The sequence below is a fragment of the Copadichromis virginalis genome, linkage group LG7 (genome assembly GCF_057382275.1).
Source record: "Copadichromis virginalis isolate Kocher_CV1m ecotype Utaka linkage group LG7, C_Virginalis_male_GT1.1, whole genome shotgun sequence".
Lineage (NCBI taxonomy): Eukaryota > Metazoa > Chordata > Actinopteri > Cichliformes > Cichlidae > Copadichromis > Copadichromis virginalis.
In genome coordinates, this window is record NC_140624.1 from 41,414,590 (window position 1) to 41,441,736 (window position 27,147).

The 27,147-nt window shown below is 41.5% G+C and overlaps 1 protein-coding gene across 6 annotated transcripts; it reads left to right on the top strand.

Moving 5' to 3' along the window:
• rc3h2 (ring finger and CCCH-type domains 2) lies at positions 1–25,733 on the top strand. Of its 6 annotated transcripts, none has more exons than XM_085463400.1 (20): positions 1–434; positions 6,518–6,845; positions 6,966–7,083; positions 7,569–7,841; positions 8,578–8,753; positions 10,127–10,327; positions 11,764–11,896; positions 13,636–13,754; positions 14,076–14,188; positions 14,297–14,605; positions 14,820–15,022; positions 15,132–15,430; positions 15,513–15,659; positions 17,329–17,466; positions 19,008–19,172; positions 19,288–19,537; positions 19,753–19,837; positions 20,912–21,119; positions 21,302–21,456; positions 21,581–25,733. In XM_085463400.1, the coding sequence occupies exons 2-20, from the start codon at positions 6,615–6,617 to the stop codon at positions 21,720–21,722; spliced, it is 3,465 nt and encodes a 1,154-aa protein (XP_085319526.1). In that variant the 5' UTR covers positions 1–434; positions 6,518–6,614; the 3' UTR covers positions 21,723–25,733. The 6 variants fall into 6 exon arrangements, with proteins under 6 accessions (XP_085319526.1, XP_085319525.1, XP_085319527.1 ...); XM_085463399.1 differs by lacking the exon at positions 1–434 and adding an exon at positions 4,220–4,476; XM_085463401.1 differs by lacking the exon at positions 1–434 and adding an exon at positions 4,220–4,476 and having other exon boundaries at positions 15,135–15,430.
• Positions 25,734–27,147: the final 1,414 nt, after the last annotated feature.

The window sequence follows — 27,147 nt, forward strand, 5'->3', positions numbered from 1 at the left end:
TTACGCACCAGCCTTTGAAGCCGAACCGCGGTGCAGTTAGTAAATCATATCTGGGGAGGAGCGTGCCCCTCTCTGTCCGTGCAGCTCGGTGCTGAGTCCGATGATGAGGGCCAGTTCGGGAACCATCACTGGCGGAGCAATACCACCATCTCCTCGTTTCAGCTTCGGTTTGTCAAGCAGAGGGCGTGTGGCTCGCCGTACCTGAGAGGAGCGAGCGTCTCTTGTCACGTATTCTGCGAAAGGGGGGCAGAGGATTAAAAGCGGACCAAGGCACCTGTCTCTACTGCTCTGGGATGCCGTGCCGTGTCAGTGTCGCATTAGAAATAATGTTTCCCCTGCGCTTGTTTTGCAACTGATGAAGAATAATTTTGAAGGCATGTTCACGTGGATGGCTATGAATATGTTTATTCCGGTGTTCTGGTGTAACGCTTGAGGTAAGTGACTTATCCAGAGGTGCGCGCTACTTTCTCCCGCTGCTCAGATTTTTCTGCAGAGCTTTGACATCTTGGGGTTGTTTACATGTTTTTGTTTAGGGTTTTTTTTATTCCCCCATCGTTTGCAAATAAGAGCTTGTATCGTGGCTCATGATCAAAAAAAAAAGAGCAATGTCTATAATAACCATCATGCTCCTAGCGCATTAATTTCTAGAATTGAATTGGCACTGGTGTTATATTAAAAGAAGGTGGGCTGTAGTTGAAATGAAGTGACAGCACTTAAGTGAGCTGGGAATACAAACGAGGGGTTTTTCTGGAAAGAGTTGAGGCACTCAGTGGCAATATGTGAAGCGATATGAAAGTAGATGTGCTGCTGTAATGGTGGAGACTGCTTAATGTTGGCTCCAGTGCGCGGAGATCGCTTCCAAGACAATGTGAAATTTATGGAGTAACATCGCTGTTGCTGAGAGAGTGACTTCTTGAGCCGTAGCAGAGCAGTTTCCAAGTTCAGGTGTTGCATATTATTTACCGCCGCTGTCATCTTAAAGTTTAAGCATGCAGCATGGCCGCCCTGCAGGGAAGGTTACTGTATAACCTGCTGATTTGCAACTGGAAGCAACCTTGTGTTCTAGCATTATTAACCAAAGGTGCAGCAGCCCTCCCTCCACTTTGCTGCAGACACAAATCACAGGCAAAGTGAAACAGACTATGGTGCAGTGTGTATATAATATATGCTGTATAAAACAACCAGCAGCAGCTTTGTGAGATGTATGAGTGCCCTGCCTCCCATTTAGACACTACCCCCACACACTGTGATGACAGACATAATGAATAAATAATCACACAAGCCCACATACCCCCACAGTACACTGAAAAAAACAAGTGACATGACATGGTGAAACAAGTGATATGAAATGTAATGAACTCACGAGTACCATTGTCTTATCAGGGTTATCTTGGCACTGTTATGACTTAGAGTTGCTAAGCTTTGACAACATTTAAAACGAGCTGTGTGGTAATTCCAGTGTATTGGTGCGACTTTATGTTATGGTTTTATATCGCAGGCTCGAAGTGCATCAGCGTTCTGTGCTCCCTGTGCAGCAGATTGGATTTTCTGTGCCCTTTGAGAGTCTTGCAAACAATTACCTGGCGCCATCATTTCTCAGTGTTAAAGTCTAACTTTCCCTTCATCCTTTATCTGCTGCTGACTGTCATTTGCATTTATTGTTTCCACTTCACAGAGGTGCTGCTACCTACTCAAATAGAAAGTTTTCATTCATATAAAAACTGTCACTGTGAAATGAGGTTTTCCGATTTGCGATTTTGAAGTATCCATTAAACTTTAAAATGTAAACACTGAAAGATGTTATTAAAATGTTATTGGCAGCAGTGTTGTGCGCGTAAAGTTTCAGCCTTGTTGTGCTTCGATGTTCCCACGAGGCTTGGATGGTAAAATTATGGTAAAATTATGGCTGTGATATTTGTGAGGTTGAATTTAACAGGTCATTGGCACGTTGGCGAAAAGTGTTAAAAGTCACGAGTATTTAGAAATATTTCAGCCTTTTTTAATATAATGTGTAGACATATTTCAGAGGCATTAAATATGAATAAACTGGAGCTGTGATGTGTTCATTACAAGTAAATTACGTTTCGGTGGAAAAAGTAGGAGAACCCAACAAACCCCCCACCCACCCAACTGCACTTTATTGTAAAACTCTTGAAAGCATTGATATGTTTTGCGAAAATGTCCTTGGCCTTCATGAGCAGCATTAACTAAGCATGTTTTTCAATGGCAGGAGGAACCGGAGGTCCCAGAGGAAACTGTGTACGGAGAAAACATGCAAACTCCACACAAAAAAAAGGCGTTGGGTTTTGAACCTTTGACCTTGAGCGACTGTGGTGCCTTATTCAGTAGCAGTCATAACACACACCCGCAGCATAGTGTATCAATACATAATTAGTGCTTTGTGCCTCTTCTGTGTTTTTTTCTTCTTCTCTGTTTACACAGATATTGTGATGAATCACAGGGGGGGTCTTGTCATGCTGGTATTGTATTGTGAATCCTCGATACAGGAAATGTGGATTGACAATAAAAGGGAATGTCAGGCATCCAAATACATTACGTCAGAATTTGGCTTAGAGACAGTTACAGTCTGAACGTCTTGGACTGCAAAGCCACAAGGAGGCCCTAAACTTATAGCTGTCACAGCCAATTTAAGATTGTATTGTCTAAGCACTGCATAACTGCTTAAAACATGTTTTCCTATTTCACTTTTACTATGCGATGTTGGCTTTAAAATTGTTTAGAAATACAAATATTTCCCTTTGTACGCCCCACGTTCTTTGCTTTCTTCATACACAGAAGTGTATGAAAAAGTAGTGCTGCCCCTGAAGGGTCTCTCTGCAGATACTGGGGGGGTGGAATAGAGGTAACTGTGCCACATCGCTCCGCTGGGCCTACAGAAATACTTAAGCGGGAGTCAGAGTTAAAACATCATGACCCAACACATTCAGGAATTGGTGGCGGCAACAGACGCACACGTAAGGTGTAAGGGCCGCATATCAAAATTCACCCATCCATTGTTACTACATGTCTGTTAGCTCTCACTCCAGCTATGACCTAATCCTGGTGGCTAGTGGGTGTGTTCTGCTTGGACTGAAGCCTCATTGGCTGTCTGCTGGATGATCCTTACTTCTGCTATTCCTTTCAAATGTGCTGCCATTTTCAGTAGCAGAAATTAGGTTTCAGTGTGTAGCGAAAACCTGTAACTGTAACAAGGACTTGAGCTGTGGCATGATATTTTCTAAGAGCTTCAACTGTGTTAACTCAGTCTTAGTCCAAGCATAAGTGATACCCATGTGATGAGCTAAATGTCACCCCGATGTAGAGTATTACTTCAAGTCCTGTAGAACACTCCCTAACAATCTTTGTCTGTGTGTGTGTCTCTCTGTGAGACATGCCAAAGGAAACTCCAGATGCCCCCCCCCCCACACACACACACACACCCAGAGGGGGCCAAGCAAGGCCTCACAGCCAGATGATAGCTCGCCAACTGTTGGCTGTAAAGACACAATGTACTTCTCATCGTCAACTGAGTAGAGTGGGTAGCTCAGCAGCACCATGCGAGGAAAGCAAAAAACTGCTTTGGCCTTGTGTGTTTTAAATTTCACCAAGCTCGCTTATATTGACCCTCTTCTTTGTTCATGCTCTTCAGAATGTCTCATTCTCAAGTGAGAACTCGAGGCGCTTCTGCCACAGGCATCCCCGAAAGAATAAAAATTAAAAAAATCATTGCTCATAGGTTAATTTCCCTTTTTTAGTGTAATCAGAAAAGGAGAGGACCTCGATGAGGAAGTTGTGGTCTGCAGTAATGCACACCCACTTCTTTCTGTCACAAGACTGGAAGTATTCATGACTGTGTGGGCTTTGTGTCTGTTTGTATGTGCATGCTCTGCCTAAATGCAGCAGTGATGCACTCATGCAAGAAATAAAAATCTTGTGTCTATTATGACATTTTTTTTTTTTGCCACTCATGTGATGTGAGGTACTCATGCTTTTTATTTTAATAGTGGTGTGATAGCGTAGGCTTGCATCGAGCAACCCGGGAAGTACTGCTGTACCTCGAGCACTCAGGCACAGTTGTAGCTGGGGCTTATTTGTGAAAAAAAAATGACGGGATAGCAGTTTGTCAGAACAGGAACAGGTGGCTGTCAACGTGACTACAGACAGTGAATCACGGTTAAACAGTTGCCCCCAGAGGCTACACCCCCCTTAATCTGCAAGGACTCACAGAAAGACATTATCCGGCTCACGCGCCGTGGTAAAACTCCCCACCTTCTTGGTTTTCCAAAAAGCCCCCAGAAGCCGGTTCATCACATGAGTGTTACCTCACTCTTTAGCAGGTTGTGGGCTACAAAAGCTGTAACCGGTGTTATATTTGGGCTTCTCGCGGAAGGAAATATGACGCGCGAGGACAGAGCGGGGCTATCCACGCGGCCAAGCAGAGAGCGCTGCCGAGGCGAGTCGTGGGTCGTTCCGAAGGTGCGTATGTCTTGTTTTGCAGTAAATCTGGCAGGCTGCCATTTATGTGATTATGGCTGCATATGGATTTGCAGGACTTTTTGGGCATATTTGCTGTTTAACGCGGAGTACAGCACGTGCGTAATGCGCACAGTTCCTCTTTTTTTTGACCTCCTTCTGCTGCAAAGTTGCCATTGTTAACAGACTTGGTTTTCATAAAGCTTCCAAAAATAGTATTTAAAATAAAATTAGAAATGGTGTCTTTTTCTGGTTTTGGATAATAGTTCTCCATTAGTTTGATACATGCAGTACCTACACATGTAAACAAAAACCGGTCCAGCCGATTAACAGCTCCCTCTAATCGTCGTCTTTTTTTCAGTTGGCGTGTGCGTGATAAAGTTATTTTATTGTATCTCTAAATCCGTTTGAGTGAGGGCACCAGCTGTTGTTATTTTAGTGAATATTGTACTTTGAGCAGATGCAACAGACTATGAATGCAACAGGCGCTCACCATTTGAAGGCAGTGTTAAACATTTTGTATAGTGGAGACGGAAGGATCATGTTGTGTTAGATTTTTTCCTTTTTGTGGTTATATTTTATGAAAGGTTTTGCGTTTGGTCAATAACCAGCTATGTATAGAAGCTTAGTCATGAGGCTTTTACACAGAATATTAGCACATTTGCATGTGTGCTTGTCAGTTGATTCTCTCTGTGTCAGCCCTGTGATTGACTGGCCACCTGTCCAGGGTGTAGCCCAACTCTACTTCCAAGACAGCTTGGCTCTGCTGACCCTGAGTTCAAAATGCAGCTGAGAAAATATATGAATGAATGGGTTTGGTCAACTGAATCATCTACTGACAAGATGTTTTTAATCATACTTTCAGATTAGTCATAACATCTCTATAATATACTAAGTATTTCATATATAAATAACATGCAATATAATACAGAAAAAACAAAACAAAAATAAAACCACAGCATTACTTTATCCCATAAACAAACATCCATTATAAATTCAAAAATATACCTGATACTTTTCCTCCTCTCTCATGCTGTACACAGTGAGTGGCTAAGCCTGACTCTTCTAGTAAATCACAGCAGTATTTTATTAAAGCACTAATGTAATCTGGATGTTAATGTAGTAAAATAGAGTATCCCGGCATTATATCCTGCACATTGTGCCAAAGCGACTCAAATCTTGAAAGCGGCTTTTGGCTTATTTCCGATTATCTGTGCACATGATTTAAAATATATTGGAAAATGTATAATTACGTTTTGTAAAAATACAAAACAATGGATATTAAAACCAGTATTAATGATCTAGAATTGCTTTGGGTTAACTTTTCATGATACTCTGTGTGTGTTGGTGCAGTGTTGGGCTTTGAAATTGTCCTCACAATAAAAAAAAAATGATTCTGGTACTATTCAGCTCTATGTGCATAGCTGTCTGTGCACAACTGTCAGTGCTTATCAGTTATGTCCACACTCATGCACACTCAAGAGAAGGTACGGTATGTTATAAAAAGCAAACCAGGAAGACTCAGCATGACTAATTTCAGTCTCACAATCATGTAAAACTTTTCTTTTGGCTTCTCTACTAATATACATTCTGAACTTTTGCACTCTCATAACAGGTTCACAAATAATGCTGTTAAATTCTCTTTCCTACTTGCTGTTGTTGTCATCGTCTGTTCCCACTTGTTGTTGCTTTTGTAATGAGATCGGTGAAATATAGACCTGGACTTGAAACTGTGTTCTCGCTGAGGAGGTGTCATTTATTGCGGTGTGTGTTTGGGGAACACACACCTACCCAGTGGCAGCTACTTCTTTTAGGAAGTTAAACGGTTTTATTGCCCTCATTGCAAATAATAAACGTATAACTTTTATGACATGTGAGGGGCTGCCTTTGTACTTTGCAAAATGCGTGGAACTGAAATACCTATCCAGTGTTCACACTTGCTGGGCTTCATGCACATCGGTCCAAATGATATTTGAGTTCAAATGAGATATATTAATTGATCCCTAAATAGCTAATTCACATCTTTACATCCTGTTCCTTACAGTCATCGTTGGCACTGGCAAGCAGGTGCTGTTGTCGGGGTCGTTGACATGCGTTCCACCTGAGCTCGGCATCGCCTGTCTCGGTGGTGTGGTGGCAGGATGCCAGTGCAGGCGGCCCAGTGGACAGAGTTCCTGTCCTGTCCCATCTGCTACAATGAGTTTGACAGCAGCGGCCACCAGCCCATCAGTCTGGGATGCTCCCACACGGTGTGTAAGACCTGCCTACACAAACTGCACCGCAAGGCCTGTCCCTTTGATCAGACGCCGATCAGCACCGACATCGACCTGCTGCCTGTCAACTGCGCCCTGCTGCAGCTGGTTGGCGCTCAGGTGAGGCAAAAAAGAGAGAACTCCTGTTTATGTGAGCGATTGTGACACTGTCACAGTGAGAAAAGCCTGAAGCTTTATGTGTTTATATATCTTCTGTGTTCATCCCTGGTATGATATCAGGTCCCAGATGTTCAACCCGTGAGTCTGAGCAGTGCAGCAGAGGTTAAACACTATGAGGTCTGCAGGATGTGTGTAGAAGAGCTGGCTCTCTACCTAAAGCCCATCAGTGGCTCAAAAGGTACTGTATGTGTGCTTTGTGTGGTACATTTGGGCAGTTGTGAAAAAGAATTAAGCTCCTTATATTCAGTGCGTGGGGACTGCAGTTGGGCTGCCTGTGTAACTTGGCATTGATGATTCTCACACTTCTCACGATGCTGGAAGCTTGTGTGCTTTTATAAGGCTGAAGGAACATTCATCTCTCTCCGGACTATATAAAAAGAAGATTTTATTACTGAAAAAGACTGGTTCTTTGTTCATAGACTTCCGGTTTATGGGATTGGGGCAGTGTTCATCATTTTGCTCAATGGTGATCATATCTGGTTAAGAAGGAAAAGCAAGGGTTTGGTTGGAGGTTATTACATGCATAAGAACACTGACTGCTCAGCTGTTGTTTTTGTGTAGGAGGATAAAGTTCTTCTTAATTTGTTTTTCTTCAGCTATTATTTAATTGAGACTAAATATCTGATGACTAAAGTGAATGCTTTCATTGTTATTTGGTTTTAGAAACAGTGGGTTTAACTCCGGAGCTGTCGCTTAATACAGGTGTGGCAAACCTGAGCCCGAGTGTGCTCAGTAGGCCCATGCAGAGGAAGCTGGTGACCTTGGTGAACTGCCAGCTGGTGGAGGAGGAGGGTCGCGTGCGGGCGGTTCGGGCAGGCCGGTCTCTGGGGGAAAGGACAGTCACCGAGCTCATCCTTCAGCACCAGAACCCCCAGCAGCTCTCTGCAAACCTCTGGGCTGCAGTGAGGGCACGGGGCTGCCAGTTTCTGGGACCCGGTAAGTGTGCATGACAGAAACATATTAGCTATATCACATAGTGCCTCTATACTCATGCCTGTGAGGCAAAGCACTTTCTAATCACAGCTAAATTCCAACTATTTGCATAATGTATATGCATCATCACTGGAGTGCTGTAAGGTATGCTAAAGATGTAAACATGTAAAACATGTTGTCTTAAAAACTATCACTTATTAAACATTTGACACTCTGAAGTTTTAAATGTGGAAGCAGTGCAGTTAAAGAGTTTTCCTTAACATTAACGATTCATGCTGTTAGACTAGATTTGTGTCACCCTGTCATCTTTTATCAAGTCAGTGGACTCATTGTGTCCAGAACTGTTTAAATTGCTTCATCAAACCGCCTGCTGGTGCTGGAACCTGGTGTCCTGTGATGATTACTCATAGGGCAGATTCTGACTGGGAAAGATTTTCTTGTCATGATAACACAATGAGTTCATTTAAATCTGAGGACACCTCCAAAACCCTTTGTTTACTAGATATAGACTTGCCTTTGTTTAGTCTTTATGTAACCAGTGTTGAATATTCGAATATGTATAGCATGTGCATGCTGCCCATGTCACTGAGTGTGTTTGTGCTAAAAAGTTCTCTCTTTTCTCCCCACTTCCTCTTCATATACTGCTACTTTCATTCTGACTTCCCCCTTCATTACCACCTTTTTCCTATCCTGTCAATCTCTCAATCCTTGTACAACCCTCCAACTCGTCGTCCATCAGCTATGCAAGAAGATGCACTGAAGCTTGTCTTACTGGCTCTGGAGGACGGTTCAGCTCTGTCCAGGAAGGTGCTGGTTTTGTTTGTAGTCCAAAAGCTTGAAGCTCGATTCCCCCAGGCCTCCAAAACCAGCATAGGCCACGTCGTGCAGCTGCTCTACAGGGCTTCCTGCTTCAAGGTACAGGCAGTAGATGTATGCACACTTACAGGAATGTGTAAACATGCTGCAATGACAGGTTCTACATTTCAGTGAACTGAACAAGCAAACCACAGATCATTGAATTTGTTCTATGTCAAACGTTACAAAACCATCACCATTTGGTGCTGTCCTAAGAACCCAAGCCACGATAAATGGCCTCATTAATGGAGGGGACCTAAATAGATTGTCGGGTACGACTACAGGTTTCTTTTCTGATGAGGCGGTGCTTCAGATTAATATCCCCTTTTTGGCATTGGTTTTGTAGGTACTTTCCAGAACTTACATTCTCGTCAGTACAATGTTTTCCAAAAAAAAAAAAAGTAAAATAACAATTCGTTTAAAATTAGTCATAGTGTCTGAGAAAGCTTTGCAAAACTCCCTTTCAGCTGTGGATGGATATGAAAATGAGCACAATCCAGTGGATTACAGTGTGAATCCTCTCCACTTAAATACTGGTACTAATAATTCATAAAAGGCCACTTCTTTATTAAGAAGATGGGCTTCTTTAAATATATTTTCGTGTGTGTGCGCATCTGTGTGCGCGCGTGTGTATTTTTATGCCTGTTATCTGATGACAGACATCGCTGGCAGGGCAGAAATGCCAGCTATCTGCTTGTGATGCAACGGCAGTTTATATTTGCACCTGTTGCCCCGCCTCGCAGGACAGACAGAGACATCACAGAGATACACAGAAAGATAAACGATGCAAAGATAGATAAAGGAGTAAAGACAAAACCTGATCGTGAAATTTGATTGTGTTTTTATATTTGTAAACAGCTGACAGTTGGTGTCTTATGATGATTACTCATAGGGCAGATTCTGAGAAGGGGAGAGTCCCTTTGTGTGATCTGAATTTGAGTGTTTGAGTCTGAAGACACCACATGTTGACAAAGTGACGGCTCTGTTTGATTTACGAGACTAATTGCAAACACGACACTCAGCATTTGAGGTTTCACAGGTAGAAATGTATTGTAATTTAAGGACAAGGAGAGTTAACAGGAATTTAAAACAGGCACACATTTTTCCAAAGAAGCCATGCAGGTGTGCATTATAACAACATGATTTCATTGCTGGTACAAAATTACCATAGTAGCCTTAATCATTCAATTTTCTGACCCCACAAAACGTCAATGGTGTTGATAACCTAAAATTGTGCCTCAGTTTTAAGTGCACTATTTATAATATACACAAGAGTACATGAAGCTTTATTTTGAAATCGTGTTAAAGTTTGATTTTTCTTTTTTTTTTGTCTGTCTAATCGTATTGGAGACAAAGGTCATTTGTGTCCTTGTCTCTTCTTCTCACTCCCCTGTCTCTCATCCCCTCTCTCGCTCATCCATCTTCATCATCAGGTGACAAAGCGTGATGAGGACTCCTCCCTGATGCAGCTCAAGGAGGAGTTTCGCACATATGAGGCCCTGAGGAGGGAACATGACGCGCAGATCGTCCACATCGCAATGGAAGCGGGCCTGCGAATCTCACCTGAGCAGTGGTCCTCTCTGTTGTATGGAGACCTGGTCCACAAGTCACATATGCAGTCCATCATTGACAAGGTACCATTAGGCTTCGTGTCCTCACCTCTGGTGACCGTGTGCAAGGTTGTGACAGCTTGAATTTGCTTTTTAAAATTTCAAGCAGTGTTTATAACTAGAGATGGCACGATACCACTTTTTTATGTCCGATACCATACTGATATCATAAATTTGGATATCTGCCGATACCGATATGAATCCGATATAGTGTTTTTTAATCAATAAAACTGTTTTTTAAATATCTTGCTGCTTTTTGTATAAGTTCATACTCAAGTTAAAAAAAACAAACAAACACTAAAGCTAATCTGTTATACCTGTATGCAAAAAATACACTGCACCCAAAATATTTCATAGTTCAGCAACACTGATCAATCTGATAAACTTAAACCTGCTCCATCCTTCCTATTCTGGTATTTTAAATATTAAGCAACCTAACTAATAGTGTTCTAAAACTCCCAGCAAAAAAATAAAAAATAAAAAAAAATAGGGAACCACCCCCCACCTCATGATGCTTAATCGACGTAATCAACTTTAATTTGATGCAGTTTGAAAAAATGCTCAGAAATAAATTATTTTTCAAAAATAATTAAATAGATTCAACATCTTCAACAGAATTGCAGACTGCACAGATGGTACCTTCCCAAAGGAAAAAGTACTATAGCTTACTAGGGTATATTAGACTTAATAGTTGCTATATACAGTAATGGGCTTCTATACATTTTACATCAAATTAAAACTTTGGGTGTAAGATTCGGATAATTATTGATTAAAAGCTAGACATTTTAAATGAGAATAAGAAAGAAAAGTATTTCTTTGTGCCCCCTTTTCCCTGTTCATGCCCTATCGGCCCCCCTGGCTAAACTTTGCTAGATCCGCCCCTGCACAGTTACCAGCCATCAGGTACATAGAAAAAGATCCTCGAGTAGAAAGTAATATTAAATAAATTCTAACAACAGCTTAACAAGCTTAAACATGCTGCTGCTGTTCAGCTGCTGGTTTCCTCTTTCTGGGCAAAGGTGGCTCCATATATCAGTTGTTAAGCTTAACGCGGGAATGCTTTACAAACATTCAGAGATGAACTTACACATTTGCTTTACTTCTCTCTGGGATAACTTCCTCGGAGATGAAATGCCGGATTGGTAGCGAGGCTACAAATACACACAGCCGCTCTATCACGTGATGCATACTGCTGCTACGTGCCACGGTTATGAGCCGAGTTATGCCATGTTGCAAGTTTTGTGAGGTGCTTTTTTGATATTTAATGGATCGATTACATTTTTTATTTCTCTCCGATATCCGATCCAGTAATTTATGTCAGTGTCGGACCGATACGTAATATCGGATCGGTCCATCTCTATTTATAACAAGCGTCTGGAGAGCGGAAGCAGAGGAATAATGCAATCATCTGTTTATTAATTCTTTGAAAAACGACCATCATCTTCTTTCATCTGCTCTAGTTGCAGTCTCCAGAGTCGTTTGCAAAGAGTGTTCAGGAGCTGACGATCGTCTTGCAGAGGACAGGAGATCCTGCCAACCTCACAAGCCTTAGACCACACCTAGAACTGCTAGCCAACATAGACCACAACCCAGGTACGTCCCTTCATTTAACACCATGGATCTCAAGCTTTTTCTCCACATGCCCCACACTCCACAGTTTGTATCATTTATTAACAAGAAAATAAGACCCAAGTCAGATTTTTGTGAAATAAACGGTGGGACAATAGCATCAGGTTTGTTTGTTCATTTGCTTCCCTAGCATCCTCCTCTGTCACATCAACCCATTGCTTATCCTCGTTCAAAATCTCTGTCTAATATCTCCACTCCCCCCATTTGAACATGTCCAAACCATCTCAGCTTTGCCTCTCTAACTCTGTTTATATTGCCCACCTTATTCAATTTTTTTATTTTCTTTTATATATATTTTTTTATTAGTTCACTCCATATTTCTACCCCTGGATATCCCCAGTGACTCCACCTACAGTAGCTTCAACACGCCACTGGTGTGGACTGCCACATAGAGAACAGTATTCATCCATCAATCCATCCAATTTCTTGCACTTATCCTTATGAGGGTCGCAGGAGGGCTGGAGCCTATTCCAGCTGCTGTAGGGTGGGAGGCAGGGTAACAGTATCCATATGGTTCTAATTATTAGGGTTTCAGAAGGATTGTTGAGTGAAAAAAGTGCTGCTTACATGCCAAAAGGCAAATTGCGAGTGCAAGACAGAGGGAAAGTTATGATTCATCATGTGTGCTAAACATTTACTAATCAAAACATAATGACTAAGTGTTTGATGTCTATTTGTCTTTTACATACACCCTCAGCACTCAGAAATGTATTCTGCACTGTGCCTCTCAAATCGTTAGACAATAAATTATACATGCTGCATTACTGCAAGTGGCTATATTTTCTTTGGTGTCATGTGGGATATTATCCCTCTGCAGTGCTGCTGCTGTGCTACAGCCAGCAAAAAACTGGAAGCTTGTGCTTTTCAAACAAAATAGTCATGTGACCTTCAGCTGTACAATGTATTTTGTGTTAATTATCAAATCTTGACATCTTAATGCACGAAGCCAAGATCTGAATGCTGTAAATATTACTGTGACATTTCATTATGATAGTATTTAGCTTTAGCATTCCTGCTTTCATATCTTCTTTAGTTATTAGACTGTGTAGGAACGTCCAAAAAGATAGAAATAACTCTCCAGATGGGGAGAGTATTAATTTGACTTAATGGTAACAGGGTCTCAGTTGTTTATTCTATATTTTCAGTGGGCTACACTACAAATTTCTTGGTTGAATTCTACTTGGGCTTTCTGTAATTTAGTTCTGTGAATAGCTCACACTTACATGTTTCGGATCATCAGACAAATTTAACAATTAGCCAAAGATAACCTAAGTAATCACAAAGGGCATTTTTAAATGATGATTTCATTTATCAGTGGAAAAAAGCTATCCAAACCTACCTGTGTGAAAAGTAATTCACCCTGCCCTGCCCTGTCGACATCTGTCATTCTGGAAAGCATCACAAATAATGTCCAAGGCTTTGGAACTTCAGTGAACCACAGCCAGAGTCATTATCCACAAACGGAGAAAACCCAGAAGACTAGTGGACCTTCTCAGGATTGGCTGGCCTACCAAAATTACAGTTCCACTTTTGGGTGGAACTGTTTTAATCCCACTATTGGGTTTAGGAAGCACATTGAGAAATATGGGTTAGGGCTAGTAATTCCACCCTTTACACAGAACAGTAGATTACATTTTGTGGATTTCTAGTACCGTAATAAAAACCTCTGCTTAACAAACTGTATGTTGTCGTTCTGTGTGCAGATGCTTCCGCACCATCATGGGAGGAGCTCGAAAGTGTGATGCTGGCTGTAAAGCTGGTGGTTCATGGTCTAGTGGAATTCATACAGAACTTCAGCAAGAAGAGCCATGAAACTCCACAGGTACCCTGAGGCTAACAATTATAGTCGCAAAACAGATAACCAGGTATAAGGTGGGATGTGCTGCAAGTTTGTAAAAGACCATTAACATAATATATGTTTTAAAGAGCTGGTAGAGCTGTTAACAGCTAACAGATTTAGTTGAGAGGACTGAACCTCGTCTTTAAAAGTATAGCCAAGCGAATAGAGACTGAAATTGCCGTGTGAGTCTCATGCGCCTGGAAAAGCACTGAAATTGTTGTTGTAGGGAGATATGTTCATTATAGTAGGTTTACCCATGAGTTAAACGTAGTAGTTTAATAGTTGGGTCTGTGCATTTTGCAGCCTCAGGCAAACAGCAAGTATAAGACCAGCATGTGCCGAGATCTTCGTCAGCAGGGAGGCTGTCCCCGAGGAACCAGCTGCACATTTGCGCACACACAGGATGAGTTGGAGAAGTGAGTGTGCAACTACATAACTTCCATTTTCTATGATTAAAAAAAAAATAGCATCTAATACATGTCCATTATACTGAATGCTCCTGTTGTGCATCCTTTACTCGATAGATTTAGATTGAGGAACAAGAAGAGCAGCAGTGTGGGCCGTGGGTTCCCTTTAGCGCAGGGGGGAATGAATAAAACTTTCACCATGGAGGGCAGCATTCACTCTGATGTGTCTGGAGGAGTAGGACAGGGGCTCAAAGGCAATGGAGACAGCACAGCCACCATGGCGGAGGGAGTACCCAGCCTAAATCACCCTCAGCTGATCTCCAGAGGGCTCGATGTGATGGAGGAATCTAAGCGAGCTGTGCCAAATGGAACTAGTGGGCCCAATGTGTCTGGCTCCAACAAAACCACATCTGGGTCAGCAGAACAGTAAGAGTTGTTTCCACCTGTTTGCTGATGTTTACATCTTCTGTTGTTGGTATTTAACCCTGTGATCAATGTTAATTTTGCTTTAAGCGTAGCACTGCTGTTTATATGTCTAAGAGAATAACTACAGGTGAAAACTCTAGCACCATATGAATTTCCAACTCAGTCCTAATCTTGTACTAACTCTTTTTCTGTGTGTTGTCATTCGGTTCATTAGGAAGCCTCTCTCTCCTCCCAGGACTCCAGTCAGCCACTCATCAGTGATGTCTCCCTTGACCACAGTCGGACGGTCTGATGGTGGTGCTCCTATACCCAAACATGGTCAGTTTATTCTGCGTCCATCGCATCCTTCTCAGGCGTCCGAGGTATACTACCAGGAGCCTCACTCCACATATGACACTGCCCACTATCAGCCAGCCTGTGAGTTTGTTTTTACACGAAGTTGGATGTGCAGAAATACTTCACTGTTGTGCGATAGGCGGAAAGTGCTCATAGCTTCTGTTTTTCTTCTTTCCCTCCTACTCTCCAGCAGGTTCCTATTACCCATCAAGTCTTCATCCCCCTCACAAACCTTGTATGGCTCGGTTCCTGCGATCCTCCAACGTCCCAGAATCCTCTCTGCCACCTTCCATTGGTCCTCCATCTTCTTACCCAAATGAACCTCAAACTCCACACCCACCTTCTTCGTCTTCCTCGGGGTACCCATCACACCCGCCTAGAGATCGAATGGGACCTCACACGTTCCATGCCCACCCAGGGCACCCAATGGGCCCTGCTCATGGAGTTTACGCTCCCCTCTATGACAGCAGGAGAGTATGGAGGCCTCAGGTGAGCAATCTCGACTATCATACTACCATAAAGTGTGGTAATTCTGCGACTTTATTTGTAATGTTGATGATTACATTTGCAGCTGTACCACAGAGAGGACGCCAGGAGTAACTCGCTGCCTCCAGAGGTGCTGCATTCCTCTGTCTACCAACCTCCACTCAGGGAGAGGTTCAACTCTCTAGACAGCAACTACTGTTCTGGAGCTGAACATCGTGCAGGGCTACACAGGGTAGGGGAAACAACCATAGACTGTATATAAAAGACATACTTTTTGTGTTTGCATCGAAGCTTTGTTTAATCTATGAGTCTGTAGAGCGCAGTTGTCACCATGTAAACGTGAACGTTTCACCCACATTTGCGACTAAAAATAGACCTGCAATAGAAACGTCTCTCGGAGCAGGCATGTGAATAAAAAGTATGACAACAGCCCACACGGCCCCCACTTTTTAAACAGAAAGACTGATAATGCAGCAGCAGCAGCAGCAAAGATGATGATGTCATAATTTATACATACTCAGAGCAAAGAGGCAGAGCTGTTACCGGCACAGTGAGCTCACAGTGAGTGAAAAGAAAATGTTTTTCTAGCATCCAAAACAGCAACACTGCTACTGTAATCACCATTAAAATCTTTGCTGGGAAAAAGCTCAGATATTATGGAGGGGACTGTAGCTGTCAGAGAGGGGGTAAATAAATGATAGAACAAAGCTGTAAATACATTTCATCTCTTCAGTTAAGTGGGCATATGTAGCGTGGGGGTGTACAGGAATTGGCACACTTTTAGAGCCAGCCCCAAGTGGTCTATTGAAGAACTGCAGCTTTTGGCCCTTTATCTTCCAACATATCTTCACCATTGCCGAGGGCAACACTCACTACTAATTGGCTGGAAAAATAAACTTTCCTCTTATCAGTAACATCTCGCTTAGACATTTAATTCAGTGGTGATATTGTAATTTCCCCCATGGCTCATTTGAAGAGCAGAAGTCTTTAAAATAAAATAAAAATATATATATTTGAATTATTGATCAGTGGGCATACAGAGAGAGATAAGCGACTGAGTTATGCTGTAATTAAAAAATAGTGGTCCCTACTGAGGAAAATAATGCTAACATCCCAATATATCACATTACCTTATCAATTTTTAATTGGTGGTGGTCTGTGTTACACTGAACAGATTTATTGCTTCTTTACAGCAACATCTCCTCTCCTTCTCTTACTCTTTTTACACCCACATATCGCCTCACCTCTACCTTCCCCTTCAGTCACAGAGCTGCAGCATGGAGCTTCAACCTCCTTTATAGTCCTCCCACTTCTCACCCGAATATGTCTCTGCCTCTCCCACTCACTTGTCTTCTTCTCATATCGTCGTATAGCATTAGCAGCTATACTGCTGCAGTGCTAAAGCGCACTTCACCGACAGAGCTACATTACCTGTCGTACATAACAAGACTCGTTTTGTAGGGTGTATTTGTGGAGATAAAAGTGAAAATGAGGAGATGCAGTGTAAAAAAAATCTGCAAAGAGCAAACAAACATGATCCCATCTGGCATTATTATGCGTTACTAAAAGCCAAGAAAAGAAAATGAATCCACTAAGTGCAATGCAACTCAGTATCCCCCCCACTTGCATGTACACGTGATGAGGAAAACTAATAGAAAAAATAACCACCGTGAACATTTCTCTGACACATAAAGGACATTACATTATCTTGCATAGTTATTTACAGTTTCCACCCTGGCTGCTACCAGTTTCAGACCTAGGCCACACAAGTGCAGAAGACTGCAAAGGCTGTATCAATACTACCATTTTGGGTTCAGATATATTATTATTCATATTATTCTTATATATGCTGTAATATCTCTGTTGATGTTTCCTCCCCTGCCCATCGCTTCCCTCTTCAGGACTACGGACGTGTTGCTCTAGGCTATGAGGATCTGTTCAGAAGGAAGCAGGAACAGTGGGCTCATCATCACCATCATCACAGTGCCAACAGACCCTCCCAGTCTTCTCCCATCTTCACCATCGATTTTGGGACAGAGGTATCAAAGCAAATAAAAGAGATGCCCATTTCTCCTTATTTACACACACACACACACACACACACACACACACACACACACACACACACAACACTTTTAAGGGGATTTATTGCCATGACAAGTAAAACTGCCCTTCTTTTTATTAAATATTTATTAACGTGCTCACTGCAGGCGGATGAAGCTACGAAGGGGTGAATTGGTTATGTGTTTTAACGGTTTTAAATTATGTTGTTTTTTAATTCCTATCCCAAAAGCTTATGCTTCAGCTGTGTCCAATGCTATTTAAGTGGGAGATAGTTGCCTAGCAACTGTGGAGGAAGATACTATAGCAATGCACAATTGTGGCGTGTGTGGGTGTGTGTGTGTGTGTGTGTTTGTGCGGGAGAAAGTGAGAGAGAAAAAGAGAAGGCAAGACTTCACCAAGCAGTGACTCAGGCTTTCAGCGGAGTAAAGCTTTGTTTAACAGTTTGGCAGATGTCTGTTTGTGAAAACATCCACGATTAAATCGACCACTTATTAGGTGCACAACTTTTTTAATTGTTTGCTTAACACGTTCAGTAAAATTTGAAAGACTCTGCATAACAAGAATAAGCAAATAAGACCAAGGAGACTGGCTGTCGGCGCAGTGATTTTTGCAAAGTGTCAGCACTGGCAGCAAGTGCAGAAATTCAACTTAGTGAGTACATGTGGCTGCTATATTTTAAGGACGTTACTTTGCTTTTTGCATGGTCTTGGAGGAATTGAATCCCATCTAAACCCACACACAGGCTGCCAATCTGTCACAGGGATGACCAACACGCTCTCATCTCAGGGTGTCAAATACCGCCTTTCTGTCAGATTGCTGAGATATGAACAAAGTGTCCTTTGACTCACCGGCTGCAGCAATATTGTATGCTGGGAGATAACTGTTCTGTTTTAAAGAGTGACAAAGTCCATATAGGGAAGCAAAAAAGGGTGGGTGTGGTTTTCAGTTACCAATTCTTAAGCTTGGGAACAGTGGTTTCTGTTCTTTGTGTTTAACACTTTGTTTTGATCTACACTTTAATTTTGCTCTTGGTTGTCAAGTTCAGGATCATTTGCAAATTATGCTAAAGGATACTTAATGCCTTTAAGGTGGTCCTTTAAAGGTGTCCATACGTGGTGAGTTAAGACCAGCTTCTTGTTGCTGTAACCAGGTGTCACACAGCACAGGTGCCAAAGGAAACCAGGCAAGGTGACAGTATTTAATGAACTGGGAAAGAGAATGGGCACCTTAAAAATATGTTAGCTTTTCTGCATGATTTATCAAATGCAAAATATGAAATGTTGAACCAGCATGCCATTCACACAGCTGAATATTTCATGGCATATTCCTGGCCGAAGATCAGCGGAGGAAAAAAAAGGTGTAGCTATTCTCCTCAGGTGCCTGAAAAATTGAAAAATAAATCTTAAATTAAATAAATAAATAAATAGATGTCCTTGACCTTTGGGCAAGTAAATCTAGAGCAATGAACAGCAAGCACAAGTCATTTTTTTACTGTTTTTCTATCTCTCTCTTTCAGCATGTGGAAAATAGTGGAGGTCAGTGTGTGGGATGCAGGTTCAGAGGTGATGAAGGCTTGGCTCACTACTCCCCTTGGTCCTGTGGTACCATCGGGCCCTGCCTCAGCTCATTTGAGCCTGAAACGCTTGCGCACACCTCATCTCACGCCTGCTCTGAGCACTCGGTAAGGCTCTTCATATATACAAAAGGATCAATTGTTTATTGCAAAACACAGAATTTTTGGCTGTGTACAAATGTGTGCGATCGCTTTAAAATGTGCACGTGTTTTCCCCATGCAGGAGTTGGACAGTAACGAAAGTAGAGGTGGTGGCGTCGGAGATAGCGGCGTCGGGAAGCGATGGCTGCATTCGCTGGATAACTACCGTCGCTTGAAAGACGAAGACCCGATCATTCCCTTTAGTGAGGGGCCCATTATCTCGAAGTGGGGGGCCATTTCCAGGGCGTCCCGCACAGGCTACCACACCACTGACCCTGTCCAAGCAACAGCCTGCCAAGGGAGCGCCAGTACCACTCCCATCAACTTCAAAGGTGAGCAGGGATAAAAAACGAAAGAAGATATCGTACGAAAAACTCAAAAGGGACCGAAAGAGAAGAGAAAAGATAAGAAATGTTTAAAAGTAGATCAGTACCTTCTTTGAAAAGAGTTAAAGCACAATCTGATGTTTTTTCTTATATTGCTTTATTTGGTGTGATTCAGTTGTTTTTACAAATGTTTTACTTTACAACTCTTCATTCATTCATAGATTACAATGCTCACTTGGATCACAGTGACTACAGGTGGAGCTCCAGAGGATCAGACTCTTCCAGCCACTCCAGTTTCCTGGAGAGGTACAGCATTTACATTCAGACTCTGTCCTTCTAGTTTTTTTTCATTGCTGTCATGTGAAAAGGAGGTTTTCACAGGGCTACGCACACCATTACTGCCTCCATAGGAATTAAGAGGGTAAGTAGCAGCCAGATGCTGCTAATCAAATGCACACGATTAACTTATCATCACCAAGAGAGACCACTGAGATAAATGCAGAAGTTTGGTTAAATTTCGGGAGCATACCCAGCGGTGGGCATCCCATCACATTTACCCCCATCACATTGTGCAACAGTCAGAGCTAGAAATCAGACACTAGAAGCCTCAGTTAGGATTTTAAAGTTCAGGACGGAACAATTAGAAGAAGACCGAGCAAGTATGGTTTGTTTGGAAGGGCTACCAGGAGAAAGCCTCTTCTTTCAAAAAGTGACATATCAGCACGGCTTAGGCTTGCAAAGTTTCATCTATACAAACCTGTCCTTGGAACAGATGAGACCAAAGTAGAGATGTTTGGCCATAATGCACTGTTCCATCTTTGAAGAAAATCAAGCACAGCATATCAGCACAGACATCTCACACTAACTCTAAAGCACGGTGGTGGAGGGTCGATGAATTAGGCTCATTTTACGAGCCCAAGGATCTGAGCATCTTGAGTTAACAATAAACTCCTGTGGATACCAACATATTGTAAAGTGAAATGTGAGGTCATATGCTGGACCACTTAAACTCAGACCTAATTGTGTCATGCAGCATTACAGTGATATCAATCACAGCAGCAACTCTTCAACACATTGGCTATGAAGGAATCAAGGTGTCACAATAGTCCAGTCAAAGTCCAGACCTAAACCTGACTGAAATGCTCTCTGATGCTGGGCCATAGAGAGCTGTGCAAAAACAAATGTGTGCTAACCTCTATGAATTGCAGCAAATTCCTCTCGAACGATGTGAGAGACTGATAAAGTCATATAGAAGACTATTACTTCAAGTTATAGCTCCTAAAGGCCTGTGGAAATGTTATTTTTTCACATGATTGTACATGACCACACAGTAATCTTTGTTTAAAAAAACTGATCTGTGCCGGTCTGTGCTTGCTTTAGTGAGCAGCTCTGTGCTTCAGAGCTACATGCCAGACGAACTTCAATAGGGAGCGGAGAGAAAATTGTGTCTGATCTGAAAGCTCACCGGACCGCCTTTAGCCAGGATCAGGACCGAGCCGAGAGCGAGTCAGACCCAGATCGAGACATTGAGCTCGAACTCTGTGCTCTAGACATGGAGGATTCGGACCAGCAGGAAATAAAGTCTCAGGTCAGTATGATTTTGTATATGCTGACGCTATATGTAGTTTCATGTTCTGAAGATTGATGTTGAATTTGCCCAACTCTGAACTGGGAACAGTCTCAGTAAAAAAACAAGTTGAGAAAAAAAAAGGTTTAATTATCGACCAGACCTCTTTATCCTTTGTCTTGTGTTACAATTTTGCCTCACAGGAGTCGTTAGACCTGGTCACCCCACAGTCTCAGGATGCTTCCCTTCTCCTTTCACCTCCGTGCTCCTCTACCCTCATCTCATCTCCTGCAGCAGAGCACCCACAAACAGAGTCAGAAAAGATGGATGCTCACCTGTTGAAAAAAATGGCCTTCAGGTGAATTACCATGGTAATCACTGTTCACAGGATTGCCCCGAGTCTTGAGTCATTTTTGACTTAAGTGACGCACAATCTCTCGCTGTCTTCCTGTCTCACATCTTTGCTCTCTCCTGTTTTGCAGGAAGTCTCTGTCTCCAGGAGGGTTAGTCTCAGGAGGTCTGGGCATTGCGAAGCTCCAGGTTGGACCCCCTCGACTGGGTGACACTTCTACCCGGGCTTGTCCCGAAACATCTGGGCCAGAGATGCTGCTCAATGGAAGCTAAGAGGACACAAAGTCAATCACTGACCTACAAAGAGCTACACCTGAGTTCCACATCCTGGTTGAATGGAAAACCTTTTAATTCCAGCCTTCATATATGTTGATCACATGCCTAACTGAAACTTGACAGATAATGGTCAACAGCCTGTGCTGTGCCACGCTGCAAGGTCAAGAGTTATACACATTTTACTAATTTTCCAACTTTGCTGTTTATGGCTAGGAAGGTAAATAGCCAGTTTTCCCATATAGTAGATGCTGAACTTGTCTGTGTTTGCCGTGCCAAATCTGGTCATATTTACAAGGAGGGTTGGAGAGCTCTTAAACCATCCGATCGGTCACATAGGATTGAATTCATTTGTTTCGTTTTTTTTGGGGGGGTTTTCTTGTCGTTCTGCATAAGCTGTCAGATAAAGTTTATGGGTGACAATATGATAAGTGAATGTTCTTCAGTTTTACCAAGTTTACTGAGATCCTTTCTCCCAGTATAGCATTGAGGTACACAGGAAATTAAACAGAAGTCATTTGCAGCAGCAGACCCTCCAATTACTTACGCCTGTCCCAAACATTGAATGCTTTGACATTAATTCGCTGTGTGTAATTTGCGTTTAGCTTGTGCCTTGGAAAACATGCATTTCCAAAAGTTTCAAAGCAGGTGCTGGTTTATGGTCAAGGCCCACATAGCTTTTTAAAGGGTAAACAGTGGGATTATTTATCCCTTTTTTTTAGGCGGACAAAATTTTTTCCATGTCTTATTAGGCTATAACAAATGCCTTCTCTGAGCAGCCTTATGTTTCATATTGACATTTCATTTTACGTCTCTGAAAAGATTAAGACATAGATGTTACTTATACTGAGACCAAAAATAGAAAGGGCACGGCACCCTTCTGAGAAAATAAAAAAAAGAGCAGCAGAGGTCTTTAAAAAGTGCTGATAGTGAATCAAGCCTCTGTCTTTTGAGTCATATGATCTTTTAAACGTTGGGCTCTGGATTCCAGTCCTGTCATGGGATCAGAGGCACAAACATACAGACCTAAATTTTCAAAAGATCACTGATCACCTAAGGTCAGTTTTCTACTTTTTTTTTTTTTAAATGAATGATGAAATACTTTTAACATAAATGTATTTTATTTAGGAACAGACTTTGTAGTTCAAGCAGCAGCTAGAGAAAATGTAATGAATTTCTCTACAAGTCAGTTTTATCTCTTTGTGCCTGTAGTGGCACTAATCAGCTACTCTTATTAAGTTAAAGAGTTTCACGCCGTCATGTGACTGCCATTCACACAAACATGCAATACAGTGGCCTTTCTCTCCTTAGCGTGGTCTAAAACGAAGCATGTGCTCTACAGTCCCCCCGCTCACACACAAGCTCTGTTTGTTTACCATTTCAAAGGTGTTAACAAACACAAATGTGATCTTAAAACGGAACTGCATTTTAAAAAGTCCACCGTCTATTATTTCCGGTCCCGTCATTTTTTGTTTGTTTGTGTATGTGTGTGTGTTGTGTAAACAATATTTACCAGCTGTGCGTGATGTTTAAAGGTCAAGCCTACCCAAGAGAGGGACGCCACTTCGTGCATCTGTTCATCTATAAACCTTTGTTTTACTTTTTGAAAAGTTTTGGTTAGTTTCATTTAACTAACTTCTGTGAAGTTGTTTGTTTGGGTATTTCTGTATAGGTTTTTTGCCACTCTTTTGTTGTTAGTTGTGTGTTACATTGTGGTAGACTTGCTTTCTAATGTTTGTCTGTGTTACATTGCCGTGTGCTACTTCACCGTGGCTTTGTTTCAATATGGGTGATTTCCATACAGCCCTGCTGTGCCTCACTCCTTTTATAAATATGAGGCTTCTTGTCATGAGTGAATTTTTCTTAGTGACTTTAATAAATACAAAACATGAACCCATATATATATATATATATATATACATATATACATACATACATACATACATACATACATACATACATACATACATATATGGGATATAAAGTTATGAGGTTTGTTTACATCCAATTCTAAATCTTGAGGTCGAAAGCTAACTGATTTTCAAGTCTTTCAAGCTCCCTTAATTTCCTCTTATCCCCGCTACTGTACCTATTTAAAAAACAAACTCAGAAACATAAGCATTAACATCTTTTCTCTCATTATTTTATAAAAGTAAAAGGAGAGAGAAAGAGAGAGAAGGGAATTGGATAAATTGGTCTGAGCATTTCATTATAACTTGATGTGATACTCTTTAGAATTTAAAAAAAAAATTATTTCTTTATTTTTTGTTTTGTGTGACCGTGAAAGCCAAGGGCAGGCACAGGGATTTAGCTGCTTCCAGACGGTTATTAAATCAGCTCAGCTACCTATACTATCACTCTGCATCTGTTTACAGCTTCACCTTTGAAGTACAACATAATAATGTCAAGTGCCATGTTGGGTACAGTACAATCAGTCTCTGAAATCCGCGCCCCGTCCCACAGCTTTTAATTTTCCTTCCCCTGTAAACTGTGCGAGGAGGGAGAGGCTCTGTCAAGTCGAGGAGTGAGATACTTCTCTTGTAGTTGTGCTTTGTTCCATTAGAGGGGGCTAGCGGACCCATGTCTGTTTTGAATTGCTCAGGGAAGTCTTAATTTGCTCAGCTACTTTGGCTTTTTCTATATCCATCACTTTGAATATTATGTGGAAGTATTTGCCTGAATTTCACTTTGCTGATAACTGACCCTTTCACCCCAACCATGCGTGGGTTAAAGTGTTAGCACTGATTATGTTATTTGCCAGTGTTTTCTTTGCCTCTCGGTATTAAGTATTGGCTTTGCTATTTGTGTTCACATGAGAAAGGGCTGGGCACTACTGTATGTAAAAACAGTATTGTGAGTATTGAAGTAATGTCAAAGTGATACTCCCTGTTTCCTATAAAGTGTCTGGAGCACTGCTGTAGTGGCTAACTGCACTGCACTGCACTGATTCTCCCATCGCACCCAGCGAGTGCCCCTTCCCACTTCCCTTCAACCCACCTCCTAAACCTTGGCCCTCCCTGCATCCTGCGTCATGCATGCGATCTAATCCCTCTTGTGATGGCGGAGGAGTAATGACAATTCTGTAGTTGTGATACAACACACCCAGCGCTGTAAGAGTTCTGCACATGCCCACTGTGTGGCCACGTCAAGTGCTGAAGTTTGCTTGCAGCATTTTAATTGCTTGCTCATGAAAATCAATTATTGTTTAATAGAGATTATATTATTATTGTTATAACCACATTTGGTTGTTGTGGTATTTTTTTTTCTTGGTATATTCGAAGTCTGCTTCTTTTGGATATGAAAGTTTGCTAAAAATGTTTTTTATTAGAAAAAAAGTGTCGCATTATTCTATATTATATGGGGGGAAAGCCTGTTTGTTGATTGTGAAACATATGAACTGATGTTTTCTGACTATTCATGTCTGTATTAGACATTTTATTTGCAAATCTATTGTTCGATTGAAATGTAAACTATTAAGAGATGGTACACATCCGTCATTGTATACAGTCTGACACCATCATTAGATGGACTTTTAGTATAGACGCTCATTTATACAACCTGTGATAATCAGATATAGTTAAATGTTTAAGTCATTGGGGCAGTTGTGTAATGTTTCAGAATGAGGAAACTACAATCCTTAAGAGACGGTATATCCAAAAGGTCCCCAAGATGAATAATACTGTTATGTATTCCATTTATTTCCTTGGAAATATCACGTTGTGAAAGGTTTCCCTTTTACTAATTGTGCAGTAATGCAGGGCTGGAGTAAAGTCTAACCTATGGTGGTGATGATTTATGTGCTCTTAATAATGTATGAAACTGTTTGAGTTTTGTTTTACTGACTGATTCTTCTGGTGCATTTTCTGGCTTGTTCAAATGTATTACAATGACTTGCAGACAGCTTGGCCCAGCGGCATACTGCTTCGGGGTTGCACTGAGACGTTAAGTTATGAAAAAGAAGATTTTAGCACATGAAATTGCATGCTATAATAAACCAACAATAGTACTGTGTGTGTGATTCTTGTCTTGATTTGTCTTGTTATAGGATTAGATGCTGGAGCACATTTACAACAATTAACAACAAGAGGTAAAATCCACCAAAAAAGGTCGAATCCATACAAGTCTGTATAATAACGGCCATCAGTCAAACAATACTGTTTGCTCTGGGTCTAAACAGAGCGCGTTGTGTGCGACGTCTTCTTTTGCGCATGCGGGCCGCTTTGAGGGTTCACACTAGAGCACGTTTGCTGTCACATTTTATTTGTAGTGTGAACAAGCAGACAAAAAATTTGGATTTGATCAAAAAATCGGAATTGAGCATTAAGACCTGCAGTGTGAACGTAGACAAAAAAATGACCTCTAGATCCACCCATGCATCCAGGCTGGAGAACTGAGAGAAAGCCCACCCAGATATGAGGGGAACATTAAAAATCCACATACAAAGGCCACCAGGCTGGATTCAAACCTGAGACCTTTGCGCGCCAAGGTGACAATGCTAACTGCTACACCACTGTGTTAATGATTTTTCTTTTCAATGTGATTTCCTAGGATCTTTTTTTAAGTAGAATATCACAATGATGCACCCACATTGCTTCAAAATGCAGCAGGACTCCTTCCTGCATGATTGTTGCAGTGCATTTAAACTAATCAAATCAAAGTGGCTGTTAAAAGTGTGGACTTAAACATGAGGTGGTCAGTGTTATTGTGAAGCGTTCATTAGAAATCTCTTATTTCCTAACAGGCTAAGTATGTGTGTGAGCCTGCTGTGATGTGGTGACCTGGTTTTCAATATATTTAAACGGAGTATTGTGCTTTGTGTTCCCACGTACGTCCCTTATGAAACAACAGGCTGGACAGGAAGGGCCAGCATGGCACCGACACAATGAGAACCGTAGGTGTGTTTCTCATAACTGACTGCAGCGGGACATAGTTGTTGTTTTTTTTAAACCCAAGATATGTTGTAAACAGAAGGGCGCCATCAAGACTGTTTTGTTTTGGGTTTTTTTTTAATGAGGTGCAACACAAGGACCAGATATATTTAATAAGTGTATAAAACTGGTGATCAAAAAACAATTTCAAACTACGCAGTCCTTTTTTACAGATTTATTATGTGAAAACTGGAGCTGCATATGAATTTAAACAGAAACTTCTAATGGATAGTTTTTTGCAAAGTGAAAAAAAGGTATTAGAGACTTTTTACCTAAGTAAAAGAATCATTTTTAAATAGCTTAGTAGTTCACAGGATGTATATTTAAATATATTTAAGTTCTTGAACAAAATGTACTCACGTGAAATGGCACTGTTAGAATCATATGTATGATATTTTTCGATTATTTTAGAAATATTTATGTGTATGTATCTTTAACATTGCAGCTGTTGATGATTTTAATTACAGATATATTGCTCTGTAACTTGATCTATAATT